Raw genomic sequence first — 13710 nt, forward strand, 5'->3', positions numbered from 1 at the left:
TCTTCAGGGTGGTGTGGTGCCGTTCCTGCTGGAGACGGTCGGTTCGAAGGATCGGGAACTACAGGAAGCGTCCGCCGGATGTCTTCAGAACATTCGAAAGCTCGCACTGCGTGCCGAGGAGCTTGAGCTTTGCGGCGAATAGACGGGGAGCTTGTTCGCCACCGCTAGTGTTAATCGGCAGTGACGTCATAGGCAGTCAGATAGATGGACAGATAAGTGAAGTGATCGGGATGTTGGTTCGGTGGGCACCGCATACAATAAGCAATGGCTGTCTGTTTATTACGAATGTACCTTTTGGAATTCTCCCAATTTGCCCCGTTATCCATATCCTACAATTACACACGCACGCACACACACGCATACACCTAGTTCGTTGATTGCAGACCTTTTCCCCCCATGGTTCTACCTATATACACTCTCTCACTTAGGCTCGTGTGCCAGACTTAAACTGCTAGCTGCTAGAGTAGACGGAACGAGTTTTTTTTGTATGTTACTTTATTAGTTTTCGTTAAAAAATACCTGCGTGTGTGTCTTTAAAGGAGACTCGACTCCTCGGCGCAAAGGCGCCAGATCAGTTAGTTCAGTGTCTGTGTGTGAATGTGTGTGCGCGTGTGTCTCCCGAAGTGTCTGGTTTGTTCTTCGGGCTAATACGTTAATACAAAACTAATCACGGAATCACAATGTTTTCCCTCACTCTTCAGCATTCTCTCTCTCTCTTACTGTCTCTCTGTTCCCACTTTCGTCCCCTGGCCTTCGTTCTCATCCTCCTTATGCTGCATTCTGTGCCACTCAGTAGCTGGCGTTGCTACCTCGCATCGAGATGCTCATGCGGCGCTCGACACGACCCACGTGGGGTCCACCGAGTGATCCAGGTGGTGCGAACCGCCAACGCCGCGGCCGAGATAGCAGCGTCCCATCGGTCGATGCTCGACCTCGGAATGGCTCTTCGATGTCGGACTTCTGCGAGGAGCAACAGCTCGACTCCGACTCATCCGTCTCGTCCGGTTCCTCCTCCGTCCATGGGCGACCTGCGACAGAAAGTAAAACGCGACAACATGGATCAGTGGAAAATACGGAAAACATACAGCCAGGCGCGGCACGCGGGCTCGAAATTCCCCATTGCGTTCTGGTGAATTGAGTTGAAGCCCAGTACGACTCGAGACAACAGTTCGATTTCGATTTGCGATTGTAGGGTGAGAAGACAGAAGTAGGCGATGAAAACTCATTTCAGTTCGACACACACACACACAAACTGGGTGATAGCGCGAAAGGGTCGACGAACTTTTACGTGAGGGAATTCTGATGCGTAGGAATGGTTTTCTATTCGGACACATTGTTGGCCCTTTGCTTTGGAAGGAATTTCTTTAATAAAACAACTCTCGGCCACATCGGATCGGACGTTGACTCCAATGGTTAATTCGTTTAATTCACAAAACCAGTTTTCACAAAGGCATGTTACGAATTTGGCAAAAGTTGATAAAGTTGGAAATGTAATGCGAGGAATGATCTAGCAATTTATCAGTCCGTTGTGAAGAACTACAAGAGTTTTTAATAAAATGGTGCAGTATTCATTCTAAAAGGAATTAAAAGTGCTAGAATTATAATTATTTTTGCTGACATTGAGTTACATGACATTGATATTTGTAGTCTCGATAATGATAATAAAATCTTTTAATTGTTACAAAATGTTATGGTTTCATATAGAAAACATAAACTATAAGCTGCAGAAAATGGTCACCGCTATCAAGAAACTTCGCATTTCAAGTTAAAATACGGCGGGCAAGGGACAACATTCCTGATGAAGCGAAAGTGTAGCATGAAAACGATAGATACCAGCACACTTCCCCGAATCAGGACAATAGTAAAATGATAAAATGAAATTTTCTGGTATTCTAAGGATAACTTCTGAAGTTGCCTGTTTCTTAAATGAATGTTTGATATAACTTCATAGCACGACTTGCGACGGTTGACGTTTTGTTCTCTCAAAACAATTCCTTCACTGAATGGCAATGTTTACGGGCTAATCAGTAACTCTAGCAATAGCCAGAAAGCAACGAATACAAAGTGTACATTAAAGCCAATATACTAATACACCACAAGGAAACGAACATGACAAATTTAAGCAATCTCTGTTTTATGCAGAACTTCTTCAGTTTATTAATCAAGCTTTAATCCTGCATGGTATTTCGTTTTCAGCAAGCTGTCGCTAAGAACGGCCCAAGTCCTATGGCCTTGTTTTTACTCCAAAAAAAAAACCTCATCCAAGGACACGAAGGCGTCGAGTGCTAACAAAGAATTAATTAAGCGTAGGATGCTAGGATGCTAAATTCATAAATTTATACCAACCAGACGCTAGGACACAGCGTCACCGGGGCCTGCTTTGCGAGCCGCTTTTATGCAAAATAATGATCGAGAGGGGCGCCCGCGCAAACAATGCGAACGCCCGCAGCTATGCGATCAAATTGAATTCATTGTTTCACCCGTTTGTCGCGTCCCCGAAATGTGGGTCACATAACTTATTTAAAGGCCATCCTTCGACCAAAAACGAACACACAACAATGCGTGCCTACCTATGTGCCAAACACACACACACATTCTTGAAGACGCAGACCTCATTCATTATTCCTCATACATTGCTCCCTGGAGTGAAAGCGCTGGATCGCTGGCTTCCCGGTCGGAGCCAGAATGTCGAGCCCGCACGCAACCTTGTCAGCGTTTGCATTCACTCTACACTTGATCCCGGACCAATCCGGATGACATTTCGGAGACGATCGAAAAGGGTACGTCCGAGGGGAACCGAGTGTCTGACTTACCGAGTATGATGATGGATTGGCGTTTCTCGTGGCTCAGATCGCAGTTACAGAACGGATGGACGCTGTCCGGGCTAAGGATGAGTTCGACCTCGGAGTGTAAATCGTGCACGTCGCTGGTGGAACGCTTCAGCTTCGGGTAGCGCGACAGGACGCGCCAGAACCGGCACGCATCCCGGAACACACCGTTCACCTGTTCGATGCTCTCCCGTACCGACACCTCGTGGAAGCAGGCACAGGCGATCTCCTTCGCTCGCCGCTGTCCATCCTCGGTGCTAACCATCCGGTCACCGGTCTGGTCGATTTTGTTGCCCACCAGTATCACCGGTACGTCCAGCAGCGTGTCCTGAGTAATGAGATAATATGATTTAGCGCTGAGCGTGCGTTGCCTTGGTTACTTCACTAGGGCACCCCAGGATATTGTTGTACCCTGTAGTGGAGTGGTCATATAGCTCTCATTTGCTTTGCTATTCTACTCTGACTGGGGACACTTATTGACGACTAAATATACACTACATTTGAATGCTGCACAATTGAGTCACGGCAGTCCTTAAAGAGACACTTTGGGCTTCTGATCTGATCTATTACTTTAGTGGCAATACCGAACCGTATCCACCCTAGCATCCACATCTCCTGCCTTTCCGTTCTCGCTTATTCAACGTGTAATGAGTTGAAACATTGAAGCACTGTTCGCTGTAATCGAGTCAACGGTGTAATCAATGCCAATTGGTAGCACGTGCCCGCATAATCAAGCAGTAGATTATCGGGGAGCGCGCGGTGCATAAATTAAACGCACCCTTTTCAACGCCTAACGGAGTGAAAGGGGTGGTGGATGGAGGGGGGGGGTTTGGGGGGTCGCGCAAATTCCCTATAATTTGCCCTATTATCCAGTATCGGTTACGGAAGTTCTACCAACATCCATTCACACTTCATTGAACCAATCGCTTTCCGCGTACCTCATTGGTAACCGATCGACCACCGTGCATAGCACCTGCTGTGACTGTTAACCACCGGTAAAGTGACATAAATGAAGCCCCGTTCGGTAGTCCGCGGGTCCCCAAACCAGAGTCACACGCGAGTGCGAGTTTAAAAATAGATTGACAGATCATGTTTGACTGTTCACTGCTTTCCACCATCGAGCGCTCGTACACCGTTTATCCTTCCTTCCTTCCGTCCACACGATTTGATTTGCTTTGATGAAATGGCTGACGAGTATTTCCGGCTCGTAACGTAGCTTCCCGGGCTAAGCTCTCCCCGGAAAAGGTACATCAAGGCGCGTTGAAAACAATCAAAGGAACGTAACGTTGCTGGCACGGAGGCACGGCATTATGCTTCCGCCCAAAAGCCAACATGCAGAGTACAAGAGAGTAGGGGGCCCGTGGAATTTGGTGGCACCTCTCAGGATTGACAGGTGAAGAGTGGTTTTGCGCAGTCGGTGAAGCGAGAGGGAAGGGGATGAAATAATTGAACCTTAAAATGTGCCCCAAAAAACGTCAAGCGGTAACCGGCGCGTAACCTTTAGCTCGAAGGAAGTAAGTGTAAAAACAGAAAATGGAGAGAAATCACCAAAAACCGACATCAAACGGATGCCACACTTTTCGGCTGTGGAGCTGTTGGAGTGGATTGGACGCACGGTCTTTTTTTGGGGTCGCTAGCTAGGGAAAGCTGCGTTGGGTAGGTACCTTGTTGTAGGAACCGAGCCTACGGCGCCGCTTGTTGTAGTTGATGAGGAACTTGAGCCGGTTGCACTCGTCGAAGCTGCACTTGTCCGCCACCGAGTACATCAGGATGAACGCTTCCGCCCAACGGATGTTCGCTTCCAGCGTGAGACAGTCGGCTTCCTGTGTGTGTGTGTGTGTTAATGGGTATTTATGGTGGAGGTGAGTTTCAAAGGCAACAACAATTGAAGCGCAACGCTCTAGCTCTGCCATCTGTACGCACATTTGGCTGACCGGCGGCATCCAGTATCTCGAACAGTACCAGCTCGTTGTCGATCAGTGTGTTGAAGGTGTAGACCTTCTCCAGGTTCGGATCGTACTCGCCGATGAAGCGCTTCGTTATGAACCGCACCACCATCGCTGGAAAGAGGCAGAAAACAGAACAAGGATAAAAGAGTCGAAAGGTTTGGGGTGACCGGGGAAATTCCTTTCTCCCGACAGATGCTCTACGTTTGGGGAGGTCTGGAATGCCACCATGGGCATGGCGGAGGGCATACAGCTGCTTCTCTGACCATCTTGTGTTTCTCTTTTTCGGGGCGAATTTGTCAAAAACAACTCCTCGAGGATTCGCTTTTCATTCGTCAAATGCGGCATACGATTGTGGCCATCGTATTGCTTTATTCCATTTCCTTTGCCGTAGATCGCTGTTGCTTCTTATTGATAGATGTCAAATGTATTGATCGCGTTTTGTTCATAAGGTTTTTATCTACTTTGCGTGCTTGTTTCGTTTCGATGAGGCCGAATTAAAAAAAAAATAATGGATGATATTTCACAACAGAAGGTTCAATGTTTGACGTCAAATGGGTCTGGTTCGTTCATCGTTAAACGATTCCATAGTGAGAAAGAGCTTTGGAAGTGTCTTGAAACGTTATCACAAATGAAAACGGTGGTTCTAGTTAATAATTTACACATTTTTCAAACTATTTTTCTTATACTTTAATAGTCATAAGGGTTCTTTACCAAAAACTTCAGCTAGTACTTAAATGTTTCAAGATTGGTCGACGGATATATTTTTATTTTGAACTAAAACATAGAGCTAAAAAAACATTCCCGTAACCGCCAGTTTTGAAGGTATTTAATGGATGCTTCCGTGTCGTTAGCCGAAAAGAAAACGAGCCGATTTTTTTCCAAACTATACTGGATTATTTTTACGGTTTTTTTTCCACTTAACATACAATAAAGTAGCTTCCGCTCGATTATTCCCGCAATTTTGCAGATAGATAGATACAGTACCGATGTTAAAGGTTAATTAGAATGAAACAGTCAAGTAGAATTTCTTCGAAAACGCCAATTTAATGTTGTTCGCCAATGATCGCGAACGGCAGCGTGCTTTTGATTACTTTTCCTGTTCCGGGATCCGCTACAACCCAACAACCCAGCATCTTTATTCTGGAAATGCGAGACACGAAATCCAGAACACACCGGCGCAATAACGCTAATGATTTAGGGTTTCGCAATAACGCTAATGATTTAGGTATTGCCTCATTAATCAAAGCGCCCGCGGCTGTTCTCGCTATGTGCTGCAAGCTTTCGTGGAAATTTTCACACTTTTCCGCCTTTTCCCATTGAAGAGTAGCAGCTGCTGTTTCCATCTGCAATCAGGATGGTTTGCGTTCGGCGAAAGTGCTGCCGGGCCAATTGAATCACACCGTGAATGACTGCACTCCGCGAATGCAAAAAAAAAACGTCGGTAGCTAGTCTTTCTCAACCAAACCCAAAAAGAAGCTCTAACGAAGCTGGCCTTACCCAGGTAGCATCCCCCGACCGCAGACAAAAACACGTGAACAGAAGGACCGTGCAAGGACCGTAACTGAAATCGATTCACTCAATCAAACACCGGCCGGCTGCGGGCAGAGCGGCTATTTTGGGGCCCGGAAAATAGTCTCCTTACACTTATTGGCCATCAGCCTTGGCACGTTTTTTTTCCTTTGTTGCCTTTTCCGCTTATACGCTTTCTCTCGCTCCCTCGTTGTTGTGTGCGTCTGTATATTCACGGTCAGGGTCGAAATGGAACCAATTGAAACGCGCGGTCACGCGACAGTTCGCTAGCTCCATAGACTGGATCCTTGGCACACCTTGGGTTGGCAGACCTGTACTCACCTTTCGGTTTCATGGTATTGACGTGGGTTCGCTTTGACGCCCACCCGGGTAACCATGGTAACTCTGAGTCCTGACCCCTGGAATTTCGGTCCGGAACGATCCAGAATGGCAAAAACCAAACAAAAAGCACGGAAATGGAACTCGGAAACGGAAATGTTACTTTTCGGCTTTTCGGTATCCCGGGGCGTCACTGAAATGAATGATAAATTGCTCCGCACATCCTGCTTCCCCTTGAGCATCCCGCGAAGACCAATCGGCACGCCGGAAGCGAGATGTGTCAATCGTCGCTCTGTACGCGACTCTGGAGAATCTTCTTCTTCTGCTCCAACGGAAAACATTGATTGATAGTGAAAGTCGGTGCAGACGGTGGCTGACGTACGCCTTCGACAACGCTTAGAACGCAAAGCGGAACACAGAACTTTGTCCAATTAGTTCAGCAAACGATGCCAGGATGCCCGGCGTGCGTCACGATGTGGGCTGTGGGGAAACGGTTGTGAACCCTGGTGTGGTCTTTGAAGTCACCAACAAAAATTGTACCCAGTTCTTAGTAGATGTTTCTGTCCGTTTTACGGACAACCAGAAACCACGAGACGTTGACGTTATCGTTCCCCACCGTAGGTTCGTTGGTTTGATGAACATTGCAGAACGTTGGCGCGTTGCTGCGATGTTGTTGCGCGTCATGTTGCCAAACATATTTATTGATTCGAGCTACAGCGGTGAGCTACAGCTTCCATTCCAGCGTCCCGAGGGTGCGAACGCGAGCGAAGATGCGCCACCACCAGCTCGGTAGGACAATTAATTAATCATAATCACCCGGTAGCAGCACGGCGCCGAGGCGCTGGCACCACACCGCAGCACCAGGCGGTGTCCTCTGGTGTCTCTCAGTGCCAGTCATGGCCGACCTGGCAAAGCGTCGGAAATTCGAACTTTTGTATAGGCCCAGCCAGCCAGGGTTGGCTGGGATGAAACCACAAAGGCCACGAATTGCGGTGCGGTTTACCGACATTTAAGAAGCCTCTCGGGTCTCACAATTGAAAGTGGATCGAAACGGGCGTGCGTGTCTGTGTGTGTGTGTGTCAGATTGCTTCAAATGGCCTTCGGGCCCCTAGCTGAACTTGCGTCAAGCAATCGGATTCGCACGCCCTCCCCTTGTACCTTGTCGCGCCACCGCGGTTCGTCTCCATCGGCTTTAGAGCGGCCAGTTCCCACCCCCGTTGACATTGATGGATGGAATTTCAATCCGGGACCTTCCTCTTACATGTACATCTCTTTCTTCTTTCCTGGCTCTGGTGAACTGCAAACGAGATCGATTGATCTGTCGATGAGTGCACACCGTTACGCATGATTGGTGACCCTTCTCCACGACGGAGGGATGGTGCAAAAGAGAAGTCGGGGGAGGTAAATGTACAAATCGAATCAATTTCTGGACTAAATCCCCACCCCGTTTTCAGAAGCACCGAAAACCCCTGCTTTGGCGTGAAGGGAAGGGAAGTAAATGGAAACAACGGAAAGTGCTGACACGCTGCCTCGCTGTCCTCGAGCTTCTCTCAATCAGTGTCACCGGGTGCTGAGATTAGGAAGAGAAGCTAGATGATTACTCCTGTGCTTAAGTAAGGTCATTCCGGGTAGCTATGACAACGACTCCGGTAGAATCAGCTCGTTGAAGCGGCGCCGATGGTCGCGTTTGTTGAAGTGTGGCTCATCGTTTGGACCGTCGAGGTAATTAATAATGATTATCCCATAGGATAAGCGAGCAGGCTTATGCCGCGGAATGCTAAGACTTGCTCATTAGCCTGAGCGATGCTTGCAACAACGGTACACTGTTGTTGGTGCTCGTGGCGATTGTTTGTTTACCACTACACTACAAAACCATTGAAACAATCGGATCATTTCAAGTCTTCGCTTGTTGTTCGCTTTCGGGCCATGAGGACGATGTTTAGTTCTTGGGAAAGCGTGCGTTCATTCATAGCCTGCCTGAATGTCCTGCTACGATGGAGGCGCCTTGCAGCTCACGTCTCGCACGTCAGCACGGACCGCGAAGAAGCGAACGGTATTTGCGCGTTCCGAAATGCCACTGCCTTGTCCTCGGGACCACGGTTTGGTGGAAATTCCTCAAGGATGTGTGTGTACGACTGCTCGATTGTGTTTTCATTTCATCTGAAGCGCGAAACGAGACGGTTTGTTGCTTCCATTCAGCAATTTTTGCAACCGCGTAAACGCCGCCTGCCTAGTTTCTCGCCGCTACAACTGTGTCGAATGGTTCGCCTCGACTGCTCACACAGCCTATGTTGATTGCACATATTTGCTTTGCGCGTCCACCGCCTGCCACGCTTCAGGGTCGTTTCTCATTTCTCGCACAATCTAGCAAACGGAATCTGGTACGATGATGGTGTCCCCACAACCGGTTCGGTATCGGTTGCGCGATATTGCGCGCCATTTTGCAAACCATCGGGGCCGGGGGCCGAACCCCGACGGGCAAACAATCATGGGTCGCACCTCCAGCCCACACCCCTCTTCTTGCCAGGGTTCCCGGTACACCGGACGTAAATAATGATTTTCCTTCCCACACAACCTGTCGTGTCTCATGTCCGGACCGGGGCGGTGGCCATGGCAGTAACGTTGGCCACCACAAGATGGTGATTCCCCTCAGATTAAGTTCCAGGAGGGCCCGGGAAAACCACAATAGCCTGATTTTCGGAGCCCAAATCAACGCACCTTCAAATCATCCCTTTTCACCTCACAAATCATCCAACGAGGCGCGACTGCCGATGAAGTCCGTGACGTACGTCGTGTTTGTATTACTGCAATGATGATGATGATGATGATGGTGGTGGCGTTGGTGGTGTTTAGGGATGAAAAGGACAACAAACCGGAACGTAGCGGCTCCCTCGAGAGATACGGGCAACTCAAACAGAGTGACAAAGAACAGGTAGTGGAAAGTAGGGTAGTGAGTATGAAAGTATCAAAATCCTATTACTGGCTCCTACTCCTCGCCCACCCAAAATAAAAAAAAATCCCGGAGTTATTGAACTCGCGTCGCGTACTACGCAGTTGGTGTAGAAAGGGTTTCAGTTTTGGCTGCCTGTCCCACGAACACACGATCCTTCCACGGCTGACCGAAGGCCACAAAGGGTACTAATTGGGTAGAGGAGTGGTGGTGGCGTAGAAGGTTAGAAATTTAAAGCCACCGCCCAACGCGTCGCGCCACTGCTCACTGCCACCACCACCACCACCACCACTGCCAGCAACATCGTCATCGATCAATTGGGCATATCATAACCGTCTGTCAACGATACGGAAAAGCGAGAGAGTGAGAGAGAGGAAGAGGATCCTCTTAAGTTGACCCAATTTCCGGTTTCGGATCGGCGCCAATGGTGGTATCGCGGAACTGGGCGGATTATGTGGTTTTGTCCTTCTGCCATCAGTGTCCACGTCCTCCATCAATCTTTCCTCGCCAGTACGAGGGAGTGGAACCGTGTAATTCGAATCGTCTGGCGTCGGCGTGGGCTCGTTGCTGGATTCCGTCTGGATATTGATGGAGCTACGTCGGGCAATCGGTAATCGGTGGCCTTCTCTTTGTGGCTTCGATGGATTGCTTGAGGCTAGGAAATGGCTGCGAAAAGGCTTTTGCGTTACCCCGCAGGGACTTGCGGACTTGTTACTCTATGATACCTCAGGGAAAAGCCATATTGGAATGCTGGAAGGTAGTTAGACGTACAGATGGCGGAAAAGTAACGACCGGTGTCTCCGTTCCGCTACTGTTGCTGGCGGCTTGTAACTCAACGTCATTTTGGGTCTTCACTTCGCAGTGTTAACCACTGTAGAATGCTCAAGGTCTCTTGCGCTTTTAAAGGAGTCATCTCCATTACACAATTCGGTAGTCCAGGTCATCAATTTCCGTTAAAATATCCGTCATTTGACCTTCTGCCATTGCCGTTTCTATCCATTACCTCACGGCCTGCTGATGTCAACAGTTACAGCTGCGACAACTGCGCATAACTTTAGAGCATCCCAACACGACTCGAAAGTAAAGTGTCTCCGTCTCCTATAAACCGATCCTTGTTGCCGATCCAAAACACAACAACTCCCTCAGTGAGCACTGCACTCAGACGTCAATACGTGGCAGTGTGTTATCCATCGTAATTTTTCCCATAGATAGATTTCGTGATAAGATCGCGCCCGCCATAACAACAACACTTGAGGCGTTCGCAGGCGTTGTTTTCCCGCTTTCCCAGTCCAGCAACAACTGTTCTAGTGTTCACGCTTCCCTTCTCCACTCGCTCTGAAAACTTACCGGTCTTTCCAACGCCACTCTGCCCCAGCACCATCACACGGAACGGTTTGGTTTTCGGGTGCAGGCCCAGCTTGGCGAGCGACGACTTGGGCGAGGTAGTGTTCATGCTGGCCGCCACCGACGGAAGTACGCGGCACCCTTCCGATCCACCCTTCGCCTCGCGTGTCTCACCGTCCACCGCTAGCTCACGATCGCACAGTAGCTGAGCCAGCGATCTCATTGGCAACTCGAACGGCATCGCATTACATCGTATGTGGCCACATAATTAAACTCTGGATCAGTTTTTTTGTGTGTGAGAAAAGAGTAGCGGGAGGACTATTTCACACACACACACACACACACACACACACGGGAGCGCGCTCGCGAATGCGATGAAGATGGTTCGGTTTATTGGTTAATGAAGGCCATTAATTAGAGAGCAGAAGCCGCGGCGCGCACAAAGGTGTGCGTTTTTCGAATACAATGCGGCCCAGCAGGATGCTAGACATCGAATGGCATAAATTACAATTATGGAGCGTGAGCTGGAGCGTTTTTGTGTTTATCTGGAGGCGAAGATGACGGCGACGGCGACGGCGACGATTAACGGTTGGTACTTAATCTTCTCCCTTTGGACGGTCTTTGCCTCGGGGCCGTAATAATTTGGCGAGCGTTAAAGTGCTTGAACGTCCTAGGCAGTGTCTTTGGGGCGGAATCTCATGGAGCAGGAAAGAAAGAAGATGATCTCACTCTATCGCTTTTCTATTTTTGTTCCACCCCGTCCTGAGGGGGGGTGAACACATCCGCTCGGTGCGGTCCGCTCGGAATGAGTAATACCGGGATGTGTTCCAATTACCATACGCGGCGGGTACACCACACTTTCTTGCCAATCGTGCACATGTGCCTTTGGTACTGGAGGTAGATAGGGTGGCGACTGTCAACTATCGCCATCATCCGGTGTTCATTCACACGCTCGCAACTGAGCTTATCAGGAATACGCGTCCGAGGACACCGACTTCCGATTTATTTCCATCAACTGGTACTGGGCCCAGGTGCAATCAACAAACAGTCACGCCAACCGAGAACAACTGTCGCGATTATATTTACTTTCGATCGTTGTCGGACGAGATGGTCCACATTCAACGGACACAAACACTATACAGCACACACACACACACACACACACACACACAGGATACACAGGACTACGGGGGAGGGAGCCCGACAATTGAATGTACAGTGTACGGACAAAACACACACACACACACACACGCCCCTAAACACAACACCCCGTTCGAACGGCTGGCTGGCAAACGAGGCTGGTTGGCCACTATGCCAGCGGCGGCAACCCCGCCACCAACGACGACACCGACGACGAGGACGGTCCACAGCCCATGATGAGACAATATATTGTTAGAGGCCAACGTCGACTGCTTGAGCGATCGTTTGCCTCGCGCTTTAAGTCCTATTACTAACAGTCTACACTTTCGCACTCGGAACGAGGTCACTAGCTCACTGATAACGCGATACTATATTAGGCCTTTGTAGTACTAACTCGAGCACGAAGTACAAGTGTACTAGCCGAAAGGGCGTACCAACTATCCAATGCTATCCGTAGGGAACTCAAAAAGGCACACGGAGTCGATTCGAGCAGGTAAGGGATGCAACAAGTGGCTTTGCTCCCGGGGATGGCTTTTTCCAGCAGCAATTTTGTAATGTGAAACACTTGCGCGAAAGTCTATTGCGATAGCAATACGCCACACACCACACACGATCAACACACCACCACGATATAACACACGGATGGACGGTGGAGTGTGTTTTGCTGCCGTGCTGTTAGCGCTAGAGGAGGATGATAATGATGTGCTTGCTTGGAGTCGCGTCTGCGATATCTGATGGCGAGACCGTACGCTGCCAGTAGTATTTATAATGCTCGCGCCAGCCACCCATTCATGCGGGTGAAATGCGAGAGCGCCATGTACCTGAAAGGCAGAGATAAACGGCAAGAGAGAGAGAGAGAGAGAGAGAGAGAGAGAGAGAGAGAGAGAGAGAGAGAGAGAGAGAGAAAAACTCCCAGTAGTAGTAGTACTACTACTAGCGTTGGCTGTAGTACTAGAAACCGTTCGAATACAGCGCAGACTCTCGCTCTCTTCGACGACGGACGAGACGATAGCATGCCGGAACACATGATTTGTTTGGGTTTCGACCTACGCTCTCTCTGTTTTGGTCTGGCTGTTTTCCTCCCCCCATGTGGGGAGAGTCCACTCCCCGTCCACACCTGCATCCCGACCTGATCGGATTGGATGGATGTCTGCGTTGGCGACGACGACGACGACGACGCCTGTTGATTGGAAGTAGCTTCGGTAGCGGTTCGGTTCGCTCATCTTACGCCTTGACGACCAAGCCGGTTCGACGGAGAGTTTGAACCGTGGACCCGGCATCACCGGGTCAGGTGTGGATCGGTTTATCGTCTTCGCAGCCGAAGCAGAAGGTAAAGCCAATTATTCTAACACAGCCACAACACTGCCCCGACCATCCCTGACTCCTGTTGATGTTGATTCTTGTAATGTGATTGTCCTTCTCGGCTCCGGTGGTGCAGAACACCACAATCGAAGGGCGGAAAGGCCGGAAGGATGGCTTGCGGTAGATGATTGCAATCATTATAATCATCGACGGTGGTGCCGTTGTTGTGGTGCCGATACTTGGAAATTGTTTTAATTAATTCCGTTTTCCGTTCGAGCACCGCGAGCTATGCTCTGGGGCTTAACAGCACCATCAGCAGCGGCCGCACCTCCAGGAGATGTAATTGCTA

The 13710-nt window shown here is 49.3% G+C and overlaps 2 protein-coding genes across 3 annotated transcripts in view; one reads left to right on the top strand and one right to left on the bottom strand.

Annotated features, from left to right (window-relative positions):
* Positions 1–142, top strand: part of LOC125959520 (armadillo repeat-containing protein gudu) — a 4426-nt gene extending 4284 nt beyond the window's left edge. The window contains 1 exon segment of the mRNA XM_049692345.1: positions 8–142. Coding sequence (XP_049548302.1) covers positions 8–142 — 135 coding nt within the window.
* A 100-nt stretch (positions 143–242) lies between these two features.
* Positions 243–12786, bottom strand: LOC125950528 (uncharacterized). 2 transcript variants are annotated; one of them, XM_049678614.1, is made up of 6 exons: positions 12682–12786; positions 10923–11402; positions 4752–4888; positions 4493–4651; positions 2814–3156; positions 243–1028 (listed from the first exon to the last, which is right to left on the bottom strand). In XM_049678614.1, the coding sequence occupies exons 2-6, from the start codon at positions 11158–11160 to the stop codon at positions 790–792; spliced, it is 1116 nt and encodes a 371-aa protein (XP_049534571.1). In that variant the 5' UTR covers positions 11161–11402; positions 12682–12786; the 3' UTR covers positions 243–789. The 2 variants fall into 2 exon arrangements, with proteins under 2 accessions (XP_049534571.1, XP_049534570.1); XM_049678613.1 differs by having other exon boundaries at positions 10923–11940; positions 12494–12763.
* Positions 12787–13710: the final 924 nt, after the last annotated feature.

Source organism: Anopheles darlingi, chromosome 2 (assembly GCF_943734745.1).
Source record: "Anopheles darlingi chromosome 2, idAnoDarlMG_H_01, whole genome shotgun sequence".
NCBI classification, from domain to species: Eukaryota; Metazoa; Arthropoda; class Insecta; order Diptera; family Culicidae; genus Anopheles; species Anopheles darlingi.

What these genes read in the sequence shown, in the direction of transcription:
- LOC125950528 (XM_049678614.1), bottom strand. Translation starts at nt 11,160, where the DNA reads ATGCCGTTCGAGTTGCCAATGAGATCGCTGGCTCAGCTACTGTGCGAT. An exon ending in GAGTGGCGTTGGAAAGACCG is followed by an intron (nt 4,889 to 10,922) that starts GTAAGTTTTCAG and finishes GCCTCTTTCCAG; the next exon opens with CGATGGTGGTGCGGTTCATA. An exon ending in ATGCCGCCGGTCAGCCAAAT is followed by an intron (nt 4,652 to 4,751) that starts GTGCGTACAGAT and finishes ACACACACACAG; the next exon opens with GAAGCCGACTGTCTCACGCT.